The sequence below is a fragment of the Oryzias latipes genome, chromosome 8, assembly GCF_002234675.1.
Source record: "Oryzias latipes chromosome 8, ASM223467v1".
NCBI lineage: Eukaryota > Metazoa > Chordata > Actinopteri > Beloniformes > Adrianichthyidae > Oryzias > Oryzias latipes.
In genome coordinates this window covers 14,552,894-14,566,619 of record NC_019866.2, presented here as the reverse complement: position 1 = coordinate 14,566,619, position 13,726 = coordinate 14,552,894, and the positions used below count along the sequence as shown (strand labels likewise).

Genomic DNA, 13,726 nt, shown 5'->3' with positions numbered 1-13,726 from the left:
TTATTTAGTGAGAAAAAAACCAACAGTAATATCACTGAACACCAATGAAATTCTAAGTTTAATCTGAATTTAATACATTAAGGAACAAACTGAAAGCAACTTTTGCAAGAAAGAAATTTACCTATTTGACTAATCTGTTTGTTTTTTTAACCCTTGTGCTATCCTAGGCACTTTAACATTGGGAGTTGGGTCATCTAGACCCACTAGACAGTGCTCTGAACCTTTTCTCTTCAATGATTTGTGATCTTCACTGGTGTCCATGGATTACATGAAATCTTTCCACCTTTATCCACCTTTGTCATGGTAGGAAGAACATGTCAATGTAAGGGTGGGGTCATCTAAGATAGCACAAGGGTTAATATACTTTAGCTCATCATTTTGTAAGAAAATAAAAAATCATAACCAATGTTAAAAAAATAGATTTATTGATCGCTCACTCATACAACATTCATCCAGTATCTTTCTGCATGTTTAATCTGGAGTTCGGGATTCTCACTTCTCCTTCAGTTTCTGCTCTTTGCGAGCTCGTGAAGACATGAGTTTGAAGAACAGCGCTGGCCACAGCGTGCGCAGGTAGACGGCCACAGAAGGCAGCGTTCCAGCCAGGAGAACGTCGCTGCTCCTCTGACAGACGGCCTTCAGGACGGCATGAGCCACGTCCCTGGGGTTCTGACCAGCCGCGGTGGCTTTGTCCATGACTGAAAGCATCAATGAGACACAGCAGTCCACAGCTTCATTTTAAAATGTGTTTCTTTAACAAAAGAGCTTTGATGAGGGATGCATTTATAACAGATTTATAAATATGAATCATCGGTCAAGGAACAATGTTTCCAGTTGATTTTGCCCTCCATTTTCAGAAAGCTTTTAATGTGGCGGTTAAAATGAAACCACAGGTCATCAGTTAAATAAGATTGGAGGGTCGAACCTTCAAAAAACAACAGAATGCCTAATAGAGCAAGAATGAAATGCCAACATTTGTGTATTTGTCAAAATGCAAATGCTTTCGGAGGAATTTAATCATTTTCCATGTTTCATAGTGACCAAACATATACATGACAGTGATTAAGTAAAATATATTGATTTAATTCACCTATGATTTAAAAGTGGTCTTTATCAATTAAAGAACTGCTTACTTCCATATTTGGAGCCATCTCCGGTGACAGCATTGATTGACAGGTCGGTTTGGATGTACCCGGGGCTGATGACCGTCACTGAGATCCCATTCTGCTCAATCTCTGCCCGTAAACAGTCGAAAAATGCCTGAGTTGCATGCTTGGATGCTGCATCTGTTCAGAAAAAGGACACGCATTTTTCACACAATTGCAGCAAGTATTTTTATAGAACTGCTCCCTGATGATGCCGTGCAAAGAAAACTTACAAGCAGATCTGGAAGGAATGGCTATCTTTCCCTGCACGCTGCTGATGACAACGATGTGACCGCTTCGTCTGTGAACCATGGAGGGCAGCAGGGCTGTGACGCCAGATAACAGGTGGGATAAATTGTAAAGGAATATATTTATATTGTTAAAATTGGGGGGGGGGGGGGGGGGGGGGGTTGTGGTTAAAAATACACAGAAAATGACTTTTATTTCACAAACCTTGGGTAAGAGAGATGGGTCCAAAGTAATTTGTTTCCATAACTTCTCTTTGAACTGAAATGTGGGTGTCCAGTATGTTGCCACGGTAACTGATTCCAGCATTATTGATAAGAACATCCACGTGTCCATAACATTTAAGGATTTCTTCAGCAGCTTTTCCTATAGTGTCTGCCTTAGCCAGGTCAAAGATAACAGTGCTGGGGGAAAAAGTCTATCACAGGAAAAGAACAGTTGTTGTTCATCTACAACTCTTTCGACTAATTGAAAAAATTGAATTTAAGAGAATTTTTTTTCCTTTAGTAAGGATGTAGTAAATTAATAATACAGAATGGTAAAAACTTTGTTTTTTATCGCGTAAATATACACATTTATGCGTATATTTGTGCATATGAGTGTGTTTGTAGGTGTATCCATGCCTGCTTCTGAGTTGCAGTGGTACTTGCTGTAAGCTCCTGCACCACCTGCTGAAGGCGACCTGCATCTCTTCCACACACAACAAGCCGTGCACCTGCAGCGTGAAAGACTCGAGCACACTCTACAGGAAAAAAACAACAAAAAAAAAGGTGACATCTGACACTTGATCCCTCTGGGTTTTTCATCAAAAATAAGATCAAGATAAAAAAAATTGACCAACTATATTGTAGACACTTAAATGCCAGGCTGACCTTTTCCAAGTCCGGAGCTGGCCCCTGTGATGACGACAACCAAACCCTGAACAGAACCATTTGATCTGAGGCGGGTCAGGATCCGGTACAGAAGCAAGACCCCTAAAGTGGTCAAAACCAGAGGAAGTGTTGCTCCCCCCATGACACGCTGCTTCTCCAACAGTCACTATTCCTTCTGTATGTTACAAACAAAAAGGAAATTATTAACCAAATAATGTTATCTTCAACATCTTTCCAAATATAGTAGGCAAAACAAGACTTTTATGTATTTATACCCCAAGTTTAAAACTTGACAAACAAAATCTTTTCAGTACAGTTAAAGTTTACATTGTCTTGCAGTTTATCCAAAATGTATTTTTTACTTTAATTTGTAAATATTTCATCTATGTCTATCTACATCTACATTCATATATTAAAAGCCTAAGAAATAAAAACACTTACACATTTTTTATTTAAACTTGCAATAGAAAACCTGCTGACAGAAGCGCCTGAATGATGCTGAACGTCTCTATGGAAATTTCTGTTATCTTATTCTTATCATAAACACAGACATCCCATTCCATAACAGTTTTCACCATTATAAAAATAGTATCCAAAACTTTATTTGCACATTTAACATGAACAATTTTACAATGGCACCTTTCAATCAAACTTGACTAAAGAGTTATCTTACTTTAGGTAAAATAGTATTGCAAAAAACAGTTGAATCAAGCATTTTGCAACAATATTCTTATTGTCTTTCATTAAGGAGTTTGACAAATGATATTTCCTGCGTGTAAAAAATCAACAAGTAACTTAGCAAGTGAGCTAAATGGATGCACAGATAAACCATTTTAAAAAGCTATTTTAATAATGTTTACATTCAATTGAAAAACAACTTAGAATGTTGCAGCATGAAGTTTTCTCCCCGTGCATTAAATAAAAAGGTTTTGGGTTTTTATTCTCTGAATTTGCATTCATTTACATTCCAAAAAACAAATCTCACAAACATAAAAACCTCTAATCAGATCTAGTGCTTAGGTGCATGTTCGTGTTTTCATTTACCATGGATGACTTTTCTACCTGTTAAAAAAATGTTCATTTAGTTTTAGTTTGGACCAAGTGACCAAGTTCATTGATCTGCCACTGTCTACACCCCTGATGCCCTTTCATAATCAAATGTTAACCATCTGCAACGGAGCTTGCAAAAAACTAAAAACCTTCAACCAGAAAAACTGCACTAATCTTATGCTGGATTTTTACTATTAATCTCTAATAAACAACAACAAAAAGAAAAGAAAAACAAAAAAACAAATTTGACTCTCCATAGTTTACACATTTTATTAAAACGTGGGATCTGTCCCCTCATTTCACTCAGCAGATGACACAAAATGCACCACAAAGTTCCCCCTTTATGCCACTTTTCTTCAGTATACATACACATGCAAACATCTAATATTTGTTTAGTTTGATGAGAATGCAAAGTCTTATGTTGAAATAAGGAAAATATGCAGATAAATAATGAGAATTTCATTAAAGGGTAAAAAAAACCATAGTATGTTTATAAATAAAGTTTTCAATTTCTCACACACAGAAAATAATTTACGTGAAGTCAATCCAAATAAAATGTGTAATTTTGCAGACATTTGGCGTCAATCAATGTTTTTCATGTACTTTTTAAAATAAGAGCCAAATTTAATAATCTTTTTCTTTGTTTTATTTGTGTTGTGCTTAGTTTAGTTACGACGAAAATAATCCACGATTTAAAATCAACAGATGTGTTTGCATTAAATATTATAAAACTGACGATGCTTTAAAGAGAACTATTAATCTTAAGCGTTTGTACATTATAACCTTAAAATTGACATCATATATATTAAGGGTGTTTGTTTGACATGTTCAACGATGCTAACACTATCATTAGCTTGCACCTTAATTTCAAAAGAGAATCCTCAGGAAGTAAACAAACAAAAACTCTTACAAAGCTAACCTGGGAGTTTACCTGTCGTGAAGAATGGTGTCGATTTAAAAAATATGTTCCGTGTGGGTTAGGCTTTCCTAAAAGAACGGAAAAGGGCCCAACCTCTGCAGTTCGGCTAGCTAGCCTCAGTCAGCAGTGGAGCAGGGCATGAGTACAGCAAAGGCTTATGGGAGTCGTAGTCACAATACAAAAAGCTAAACACACCAGCGATTACGGAGTTATTACCTAAAACCCATAGTTCCCATTTAATAAACTAGAAAAATGAAAAGCTGTTCTTTAAAGTACTAAGAACTTATTGTTTGACCCAAAAGTAAATTAATTAAAACAAATGTAAAAGTCAAGCTGCTTTCTTGGTGTGATCAAGCTAAACGGTTTATCTCAGAGTAAGGGGAATATAAATTCATCAAATAATTTTAGGCATAAGAGTCAGTTGATGTTTAAAAATATACTAACATTTAATTGATATGAATAAAAATCGCACCTCACAATAAACTCTCACAGTCCATTAGGGTAAAGCCAACAAGCTACCTGCAATTTTCGATGGTAAAATGTGACTTTATCCATTTGAAGTCACCTCATTTGATTTAAGTAATCAGCTAAAGTAGCATCTGCATGTTCTTCATTCACAAGGGGTTTTCTTTATTTGATCTGAAATCTAAGGGGAAAGATACACAAGTTGCAAAAAATATGCATCCCTTACAGAATATCAACAGTCTGCTAAAATACATACATTTTTATTTTTAAATTAGAATCTGTTGCACGATTGTTCTCCCAAAGTGCTCAATTCATGTGTGGAATCCACTTTATTCTTCAGACATTCAAAGTCTCGTTTTATAGGCTAGCAATACATTTATTTAAACGGGCAATTCTTTTCCTTTCATAATTGATTGACAGAAATGTGGCGATTCAACAAAGCTGTATATAAATCAATCAATCACAGTCTTCTAATTGGCCTTGTTTGGTGTTGCTGATGCGTAGAACATAAAGCCAAAGGCTGTCTGACAACCTACCCACTGAAGGCGGACTTTCTACTTTAGCATGATGACTTGTTAGCACTCCTTCAGATTGGGGGAGATCCATTTAGTGAAAAGTAAAATAAAAATACAGAAAAGTGAGTTTGAAATATCCTAATGTTTAATGAAACTGTCATGTAGTGACCAGCAAGAAAGGGGTACAGTAAAACTACAAGGAAAAGGGATGGAAGTGTGAAACCCACAAACACACACACCCAAAAAAAAAAAACAAGTCAGTCCCATTTCAACTTCATTTGAGAGGAAATGCTGCTATACCCTTCTTTCTGCATGAGTTCTGTGTGTGTCGGGATACTGATGGAGAACAGAGAAAGAGCACTATGGAGATACGTGTGCTGCTGTTAACACAGAAGTAAAGAAAATGTAAGGCAGGGAAACAATAGTTCTTTCTAGTTTAACTATATCCCTCTGACCAACGCAGGAAAAACCAATTCCAGAGGAGCTAACCTTTGCTCCCGTCTTCACTTCCATTTTCTTACAGTGAGGGGTGGGGTGGGGTAGCTTCTGTTTTCTTTATCTAATTAGTTTTTCTCCTTTTTTTTTTGTTGGTACGTAAATCTTCTTCGGTGCACTCATACTGCATAGAGTTCATAGATCTTCTTGGCACAATATGCCAGGGCAGCCAGTGCTATCGTATTATGGAGTCTCTTTCTGTGGACGTCGTCCCTGCGTACCAACACCACCGGAGTAGAGGAGGTCAACGTGTGCAGGGGCAGCCGCGAAAGTTTTTGGCTGTCGTATTCCACCTGGTATTTGCAACAAGGATCAAACTGCCACGATATCCCGTAGAGGGCAGCGCACGCCACGCTGAGGGCGCCGGCGGGCAACGCCACATACCGCGAGTATTCAGCAGGCAGTGAAAGCGGTGTCAGGAGGCAGGCAGAGCCTGATAACACTGCCGTCTTGTGCAGACAGTTTCCCACCGTAATCCAACGGGCTGTCTCATCTCCGATCCGCGTGGGCTCAATAACAATGTATTTATACTGGGCCTCCAGAGCTTGCTCAAGCTCATACTCGAACTGGTCCTGTGCATTCTCCCCATTGTAGATCTCATGCACTATGTAGCAATCCGACGCCGCCATTACTCCCCTGTACACAAAAAGGAGAAAAAGTGATAAACAATCAAAGGCAAGCAGCATTGCAAGAGAATAAAACAAAGACATTTAAGGGTGTGTTTGGTATTTTATGTCTAGCTGAACTTAAAGTAAGTTGGCATATGAAAGAAAAAACATCAAATGATCGCGTAGGAACTTGGGGAACCATGCTTTATCTTTAGCTTGTTAGCCTTACATTTGACCATTTACTGCTTGTTATTCACATGTATTTACGTGTGAGCAAACTCAAAAACTGATGGAAATTCATGTCAGCCACACATAATACATGCGGCAAAAATGCACATTGCTGCACTGATTTTAAGTGCGTCCAAGGCTGCATGTTGCTGTTGGTCGCATGTATTAACCTAACCATAGTTCTAACCTTTCTTCCAGGTCTGTGCGGCCAACAAAAGAGAGTGTATTTAGAAAATTATGCATGAATAGTCACTTAATTCTGCTTTCCTTAACATGCCAAAACATAGTTAAAAGTTTTCAAAAGAATCCAAGGTTCAGAAGTTCAGCAGATAAATCCAAATCCTTTCATTGTGGAACAGCATTAAAGGATGTGACTGTGTTTGCCAGCTAATTGGATAAATATTGATCATATTTCTCTCATTTTAAACCACTTGAATTTTGAATTGTATTAATTACAAAGCACTGCTGACCCAACCAAAAGTTCAATTAGGAAACTTGCCTTTTTGTAAATGCAAACATTTTTAGAAAAATGTGTGCAAATGCAGGAGGTAGTGCCCCAAAACGCACTTTTGGCTACAATATAACATTAGGAAATTCATATTGAAGAACTTTAACAGGGTTTAAGGTGAGTTGTTTGGGGAAAACTCTCCTGAAATTCAGTATTTCGAAAATTTATCTGAAAAAATAAAATTAGTCTTGGTGGATCATCTTCTTCGTTGACTCACATATGTCATCAGCGTCGTCGAGGAGTGGAGAGAATGATGTTCTACTTGACAATGATTTCAGTTTTAGGATGGCGATGTACGGCACACGAGCTAACTTGCTCGCGTGGTGTAAAGTTGAGAGACAGAACAGCAACAGTTCAAGATCGTTTTTTTGTAGCAGGTCGACAGCACACAATTGCCTTTGACCTACATTTCTGAAAAAATGTGAGCATTAACAATAACGCGTGTTCGTGACAGTTTTTAGTGATCAGCAGTTCTTTTCTAAGTTAAGCGACTGGCTTAAATGTAATCAAAATATCACATGAGCATCTAGTTTGTTTCCCTTAGCGTTAGCTAAGAATTCACGTTAGCCAGCTAACGAGAGCTAATGGGGTTGAAATTATAACTTTCTTCGCTGCCGTTTGACTTTTAAACTTGGCCAATGTGCATGTCGGAAAACCCATGAACTTTGACATCGACAAAGAAATGTACCCCACCAAAATATTCTTGCTTAAACAGTAAAATGTGGAGTAACTGACCTCTCCCTGCTTATTGGGACACCGCGCCTCCTTCCGAGCGACGCCATGTTGGGGATGCAACTGTGATTTCCTTTGACGTATGAAAGCGAACAGCATTCTGGATATTGCTGTTTGTAAGTAGTTCCGAGTTAATGACAGACTAGTCTAATTGGACTACATCTCCCGTGATGCTTCATTAAATGCGTCTATACTGTGTATATTTTGTAATAGCACACTGAAATTCGGGAGGTCAGACCACATTTTACAAGTTTATTTATTTCTTAAAAAATATATATATATTAAAGGTACGTTTGCTTTATTTGTAAAACCGTTAAAAATAAAAACGTGATCGTATTTTAATGTAAAATGTATATAAGATGATGCAAGCAGGTTTATGATATTTCCTTTATCATATTATTTATTTCTACACCGTCTAGCTTTCCTATTTTTGCAGACTTACCCATATTGTACCTCTGTCCGTTGGTGCGGCGATGCGAGCTGCCTCTGCTGTAACCTGACGCCCTCTGGATAATATCGACGCTGTGCCAGGAACAGTAACGTTACAGCCTGGTGGATAACGCATGCGTCACTTCTGAACACACACAAAACCAGGAATATTTCTTTTGTAAATATTGCGTGTGTGAAACGTTCTCGAGACATTTACAATTGCTTAAGATTTACACGTTCTCTGTCCTATAAATTACAAGTCAGCCTACTTAACGCATAAAGGTTTTCAACTCAAACAGTATTTGCAAGCTAAAAACCACAGATTTGTGTTGTAAACTATATAAAACTGTATAATTTGTTATTTTGATCATAAAGTGTATCACAGGAAAAAAACAACCCTTTGGAATACATATTCACATTTGCTGCCATGTATCTACAATATGACAATATATGGGTGCAAACATTATGATGTTGGAAGATGTGTTGCATAAAAATATGTTTGTGGGAGAACCGCTCCATCTTTCTTTTACATGGATCAGTCATCCTGGTCCCTTTGCTGAAAAACAGCCCCAAAGCATGATGTTTCCACCCCCATGCTTTACAGTAGCCATGGTGTTCTTTGGATGCAACTCAGCATTCTTTCTCCTCCAAACACAATGAGTAGAGTTCTTACCAAAAAGTTCTATTTTGGTTTCATCTGACCATAAGACATTCTCCCAATCCTTTTCTGGATCATCCAAATGCTCTCTAGCTAACTCTAGACGGACCTGCACATGTACTGGCTTTAGCAGGGGGACACTTCTATGATGGTAGCCTTTGAAACTTTGGTCCCAGCTCTCTGCAGGTCATTCACTAGGTCCCCCTGTGTGGTTCTGGGATTTAAGTTCACCATTTTTGTGATCATTTTGATCCCACGGTGTGAGATCTTGCGGGAAGCCACAGATAGAGGGAGATTGTCAGTGGTCTTTCATGTCTTTCATTTTCTAATAATTGCTCCCACAGTTGATTTCTTCACACCAGCTGCTTACCTATTGCAAATTCAGTCTTCCCAGCCTGGTGCAGGTCAACAATATGGTTTCTGGTGTCCTCAGACAGCTCTTTGGTCTTGGACATAGTGGAGTTTGAAATGTTTCTGTTTGAGGACAGAGTCTTTTATATAGATAACCAGTTCAAACTGGTGAAATTAATACAGGTAATGAGTGGAGGACAAAGGATCCTCTTCCTTAGTTAGAAGTTACAGGTCTGTGAGAGCCTGAAATCGTACTTGTTTGTAGGTGACCAAAAACTTATTTTCCACCATAATTAGCAAACAAGTTCTTTAAATATTGCTCAATGTCATTTTCTGGATTTTTTCCTCATTTTGTCTCGTAGTTGAGGTATACCTATGATAAAAACTACTGGCCTCTCTCACATTGGTGGCTGACTAAATACTTTTTTGCCCCACTGTATATAAAAATTAAGCAGCAGGAGAGCATGTAAACAGTTGAATAATGAAAGGTAGGGGCTGGCTTACTCTGCGCCAACTGTCCTGCCCACATCTCAGTAGTAAATTTCTGATGAGCTACTGCTGCTCTGCAGAAACTATGTCCTAGAAAACGACACAGGTTTTTTGACTTTGGCTAAAAATGTCAATTATTAAAATCCCATTGAGAATGCTTTTGATATAGATCCAAAAATGATTAGAGTGGGACTTTAAAAAATATGGAAGCGTTATATTCCTTCCAGACTGTGAAAATATAGTACTTTTAAGTAAATGGGCGACATGTATATAGAAAAATTAATTTTGCATTAAATTTGTAATTTGCCACCTTTTTTCATGCATTAAAAGCATAAAACAATATTAATTCAAGAGGAAAATTAACATATACACCCCTGCTTAATTTGAAAATCACACTTCCACAACATTTGATGAATATTATCTTTATTTATGTATTTAAAATAGGTACAGAGAAAAGCTATCAAGTATAAAACTGTGTAACAAGAATGTGAATATTTAACAAATCCAAAATAACCTGCTTGAAAATTCCCACCAGGCATGGTTTGCTTTGAATGAAGCAATAAAATAAGCACAAAAACTCCACTTGAAAAAAAAAAAACCTGACAGTGTCTTGGGCATTAGGCGCTTGCTCAAAATGTTTCCAAAGGGACTTCTTATTGCGGCTGGCCATCACAGCAGACAGTTTAATCTTGCATGCCAAGGCGTGTTGAGTGGCCTGAGGTTTTTGACTTTTTTTTTTAACTAAACATACAAGATTGTTAACAGCAAAATATCTACAAGAAAAAAAATACTTTCACCTCAATAATCCTATTTGTCAAATGTTGAACTCATTTTAATGTCAGTGGCATATGAACCACCAGTTCGGTTGCAGATTGCAAATGAAATGTCACTGGAAGGAAAAAGTAATAATCATCACAGCACATAATGGAAATGCCCTCAGTTCAAGAGTGTGTTTTTGGTTAGAGACGGCAAACGTTGAAATGCCAGGATGAGCAATAAACAGAGAAATTGACAGGACATCAATAGTTTACAAATCCCTGCACCTTTGTCAATGAAATCATTAATTTAAAACTCCAATAAAACACCATATGTGTCTTTTACAGTGGAAAATAATTACCAAATTAGGCTTTGAACATTTTCTTCCACTTTAAAATTGTATTTATTAATAAAATGTGACTCGCCAAATGTAGGTGAAAGATGACAAAAGAAAAAAAAAATTAAATGGCTGCAGTTTCATGATTAATTTGAAGACTTTAGCACAAAAAAAACAAAACTTACATCAGGAGGCAAAAATGAGATATAACACACAGGGGGCAAATTTGAAAGTCTACAAAATCTAAATTTAAGTGGAGCACCCATTGTTGCCATTATACCCATATCAAACAAGGATAAGAAATGCATGTATTTCCAAGGAAAGACATAAAAAAAAAACAAGTCCTATCAGATCTGATTTAAATCTGCACTTGTTTCAAGTCAGCTTTGAGGGTAAACTCTGGAAGATTCAGGCACCACCCTTCAGTCGCTCCGCAACAACAAGACCGAACGGAGCTTCTCCTTTACTCCAGTCCCCCTCCCTTTGTGATGGATGTCAATGGCCCTTTGACAGGACGGTCAACCCTCACGGCAGCGTGAGATCATAGAGATGGTTTTGTCTCTGGATTCCCTCAATGACATGTTCAACAACACTTGGGAGGCGGTGTGTGGAATTTTGTCCAGCGGCTGCAAGGCATGCCGTCACAGTATTTCTCCCTCCCACGAGTCTCTGTCTCGATCCCTTCTTCAGGGCTGTGTTGGGTCATTGATAGATGTGTTCAAAGTACTGAGGCTGAGGGTTTTCTTTGACATACTTCTGAATGTACCAGCAGGTCAGGTGAGCCTTCAGGTCCTCTTCCACTACAAAATCCATGGCTGCCTGCCGTTACACAAAGCACAGTTAGTGAACTGCCAAATTATCAACCAAAAAGGACTTTGTCGTTCAGAATGACTCAAGAATTCATTCATCTATTCTACCTTGGCTAGATGTTTGGCAATGCCTCTCCCTCGGTATGCATCTGGAACTTCTGTGTGCTGCAAATCCACCGTTTTCTTCCCGACATACTCGTACAGAAGAACTGCACGATCATGGGATCCTGAGGAATGAGACAAAAGCTGAGCCTTTCTTGTGTTTGCTAAGTTCTGGTCCACCCAGAAAAATTTGACCCTTTGACCTTATAAAGCGAAGAGACACACATAACACAAAAAGCCGGTAGAACAACATTACACTAGTCATAAAGACCCTTTTAAAGACACACTCCGTGTGTTTTTAACATGTTGCATTTCTGACTATTTCTTTATTCAAATTGTTAGGAATCAGGAGCAAATCCAGTTTGAAAAAGCTTGTGGGTGTGACGTAAAAGCTACTACGGCAAGCGACAAGCTCCCTGTTCGGCTCCATTCTGATGCATCCACTTGTATATGACTAAATCCGTTGATGTCTGCATCTCTCTTGTCTGAACTGGCATCTAGCTCTAAACTTTACAGCTGGATAGTTCCTCATTTTCTTGCCATTTTTGTTGCACCGCAAATGTTAGGCCGGGGCTGTAGGCTACTGGGAGAGCGTTGTACTTACTCGCACCAACAGTTCCGCCCACAACTCGGAGGCAAAATGCTAATGAACTACTGTCGTTCTGCAGAAAATATGTCCCCCCCCCAAAAAAAACCCAATACTGATTTTTTTTTTTAATTTTATTTACTATTATTTTTTTGCTTAAAGTGGCACAGTCATGGTTAAAAAAAGCACGGGGAATGCTTTGGACATAGATCAAGAGTTGCTTAGAGTGGGACTTTAAAGGTCCTACACGTTATAGTGTCTCACACATCAAGTACAAAGATGTAGTTTGAAAGTTTACGATAAATTAAAACTTTAGTCAATAAAGATGTGAAAAAAATAGAATGTATTACTGTTCAGTGAAATAAGGCATTCAATATATAAATACACTTTTCACAATTGACTTGGAGAAACTGATGAGATCTTTATGTAATTGAGTTTGCTATAAAAACTGAATAAATTAAAAAAAAAACATATTAAAGTTGAAAAAAAAGCAAATATTTAAGGCAGTATTTGTAAATGGTAAAAACATAAATTATTTTAAATTACAGCCCACCATGCATATAAACCAGCAAAGTAATATTGCTAAAACACTTAGAAATGTAATAGGTGGGAAAAGAAACAGCTTTTCTTTTAAGATTGGAGCAAAAAGTAAGCATCTGTTGAATGAAGCGACTAAAGTTTTTTTCCCCTCAAAGAGAGGGAAAAACCGCCTAGACATTCATGGTTTATGAACTACATTTCTGATAGAAAAATAAAAGGAGTAACAGCGACTATGTGGTGCCGAACAACGCAGCGCAGCTGTGGCAGAAATGGCAGCTGGAGTTCCCCACAAGGTAAAAATGTTAGCAAGCAGACAAAGCTAACCTTCAAGCCAACCTCGCGCTAGCGCGAGCGTGCTAATGTTTACATTCGGAACTTACCATTGAGCCTAATGACAAACTGCCGGCGCTTTTTATCGTGCTCCACCTGGATTTGAGAGCCGCTGGTGTCAAAGGCATGCGCTTGAGCCATTATTGGGGGTATTACAGCTACTCTACGGTGCTGATAACCAGAAATGGCTACATGAGACGACGATGAACGTACTGAAGCAAAACACTTCATCCAACACAATCAGCTGTGAGGTCACGTGGGGACTAGCCAATCAGCTCGATGTACGTCAGAGATGAGAAATTAAGGTACGAAAATAAATGTTTTCTGGTTAAAGAATTACAGTAGTTAAAAATCACAATAAAAACTACACAAATCTATATAGTTAAAAATACTTATAATAAATAGAAACATATAAATAAAAATACGAAATCTATTTTTCTTAAACCATTTTTTTTCGTAAAATAACACAATCTTCTACTTCTGACAAACAACATAAAAATCGACGATTTTTAAAGTGAAATTAATGCAAAAGTTTGTATATGTGTCACCTTTATTG

General features: G+C 37.8%; 3 protein-coding genes across 5 annotated transcripts; all 3 read right to left on the bottom strand.

The window, feature by feature from the left end:
* Window positions 1–403: 403 nt before the first annotated feature.
* On the bottom strand, window positions 404–4,889 carry dhrs7b (dehydrogenase/reductase 7B). 2 transcript variants are annotated; one of them, XM_011478319.3, is made up of 7 exons: window positions 4,233–4,889; window positions 2,264–2,438; window positions 2,015–2,133; window positions 1,599–1,809; window positions 1,379–1,471; window positions 1,134–1,286; window positions 404–698 (listed from the first exon to the last, which is right to left on the bottom strand). In XM_011478319.3, exons 2-7 carry the CDS (start codon window positions 2,403–2,405, stop codon window positions 493–495), a joined length of 924 nt encoding a protein of 307 aa, XP_011476621.1. In that variant the 5' UTR covers window positions 2,406–2,438; window positions 4,233–4,889; the 3' UTR covers window positions 404–492. The 2 variants fall into 2 exon arrangements, with proteins under 2 accessions (XP_011476621.1, XP_004071568.1); XM_004071520.4 differs by having other exon boundaries at window positions 4,245–4,889.
* A 450-nt stretch (window positions 4,890–5,339) lies between these two features.
* Window positions 5,340–8,440, bottom strand: tmem11 (transmembrane protein 11). Of its 2 annotated transcripts, none has more exons than XM_011478318.2 (2): window positions 8,226–8,440; window positions 5,340–6,343 (listed from the first exon to the last, which is right to left on the bottom strand). In XM_011478318.2, exons 1-2 carry the CDS (start codon window positions 8,423–8,425, stop codon window positions 5,827–5,829), a joined length of 717 nt encoding a protein of 238 aa, XP_011476620.1. In that variant the 5' UTR covers window positions 8,426–8,440; the 3' UTR covers window positions 5,340–5,826. The 2 variants fall into 2 exon arrangements, with proteins under 2 accessions (XP_011476620.1, XP_004071567.1); XM_004071519.3 differs by lacking the exon at window positions 8,226–8,440 and adding an exon at window positions 7,787–7,891.
* A 1,676-nt stretch (window positions 8,441–10,116) lies between these two features.
* Window positions 10,117–13,421, bottom strand: natd1 (N-acetyltransferase domain containing 1). The gene is made up of 3 exons (XM_004071518.4): window positions 13,221–13,421; window positions 11,721–11,839; window positions 10,117–11,622 (listed from the first exon to the last, which is right to left on the bottom strand). Exons 1-3 carry the CDS (start codon window positions 13,399–13,401, stop codon window positions 11,506–11,508), a joined length of 417 nt encoding a protein of 138 aa, XP_004071566.1. The 5' UTR covers window positions 13,402–13,421; the 3' UTR covers window positions 10,117–11,505.
* Between the last annotated feature and the right edge of the window lie 305 nt (window positions 13,422–13,726).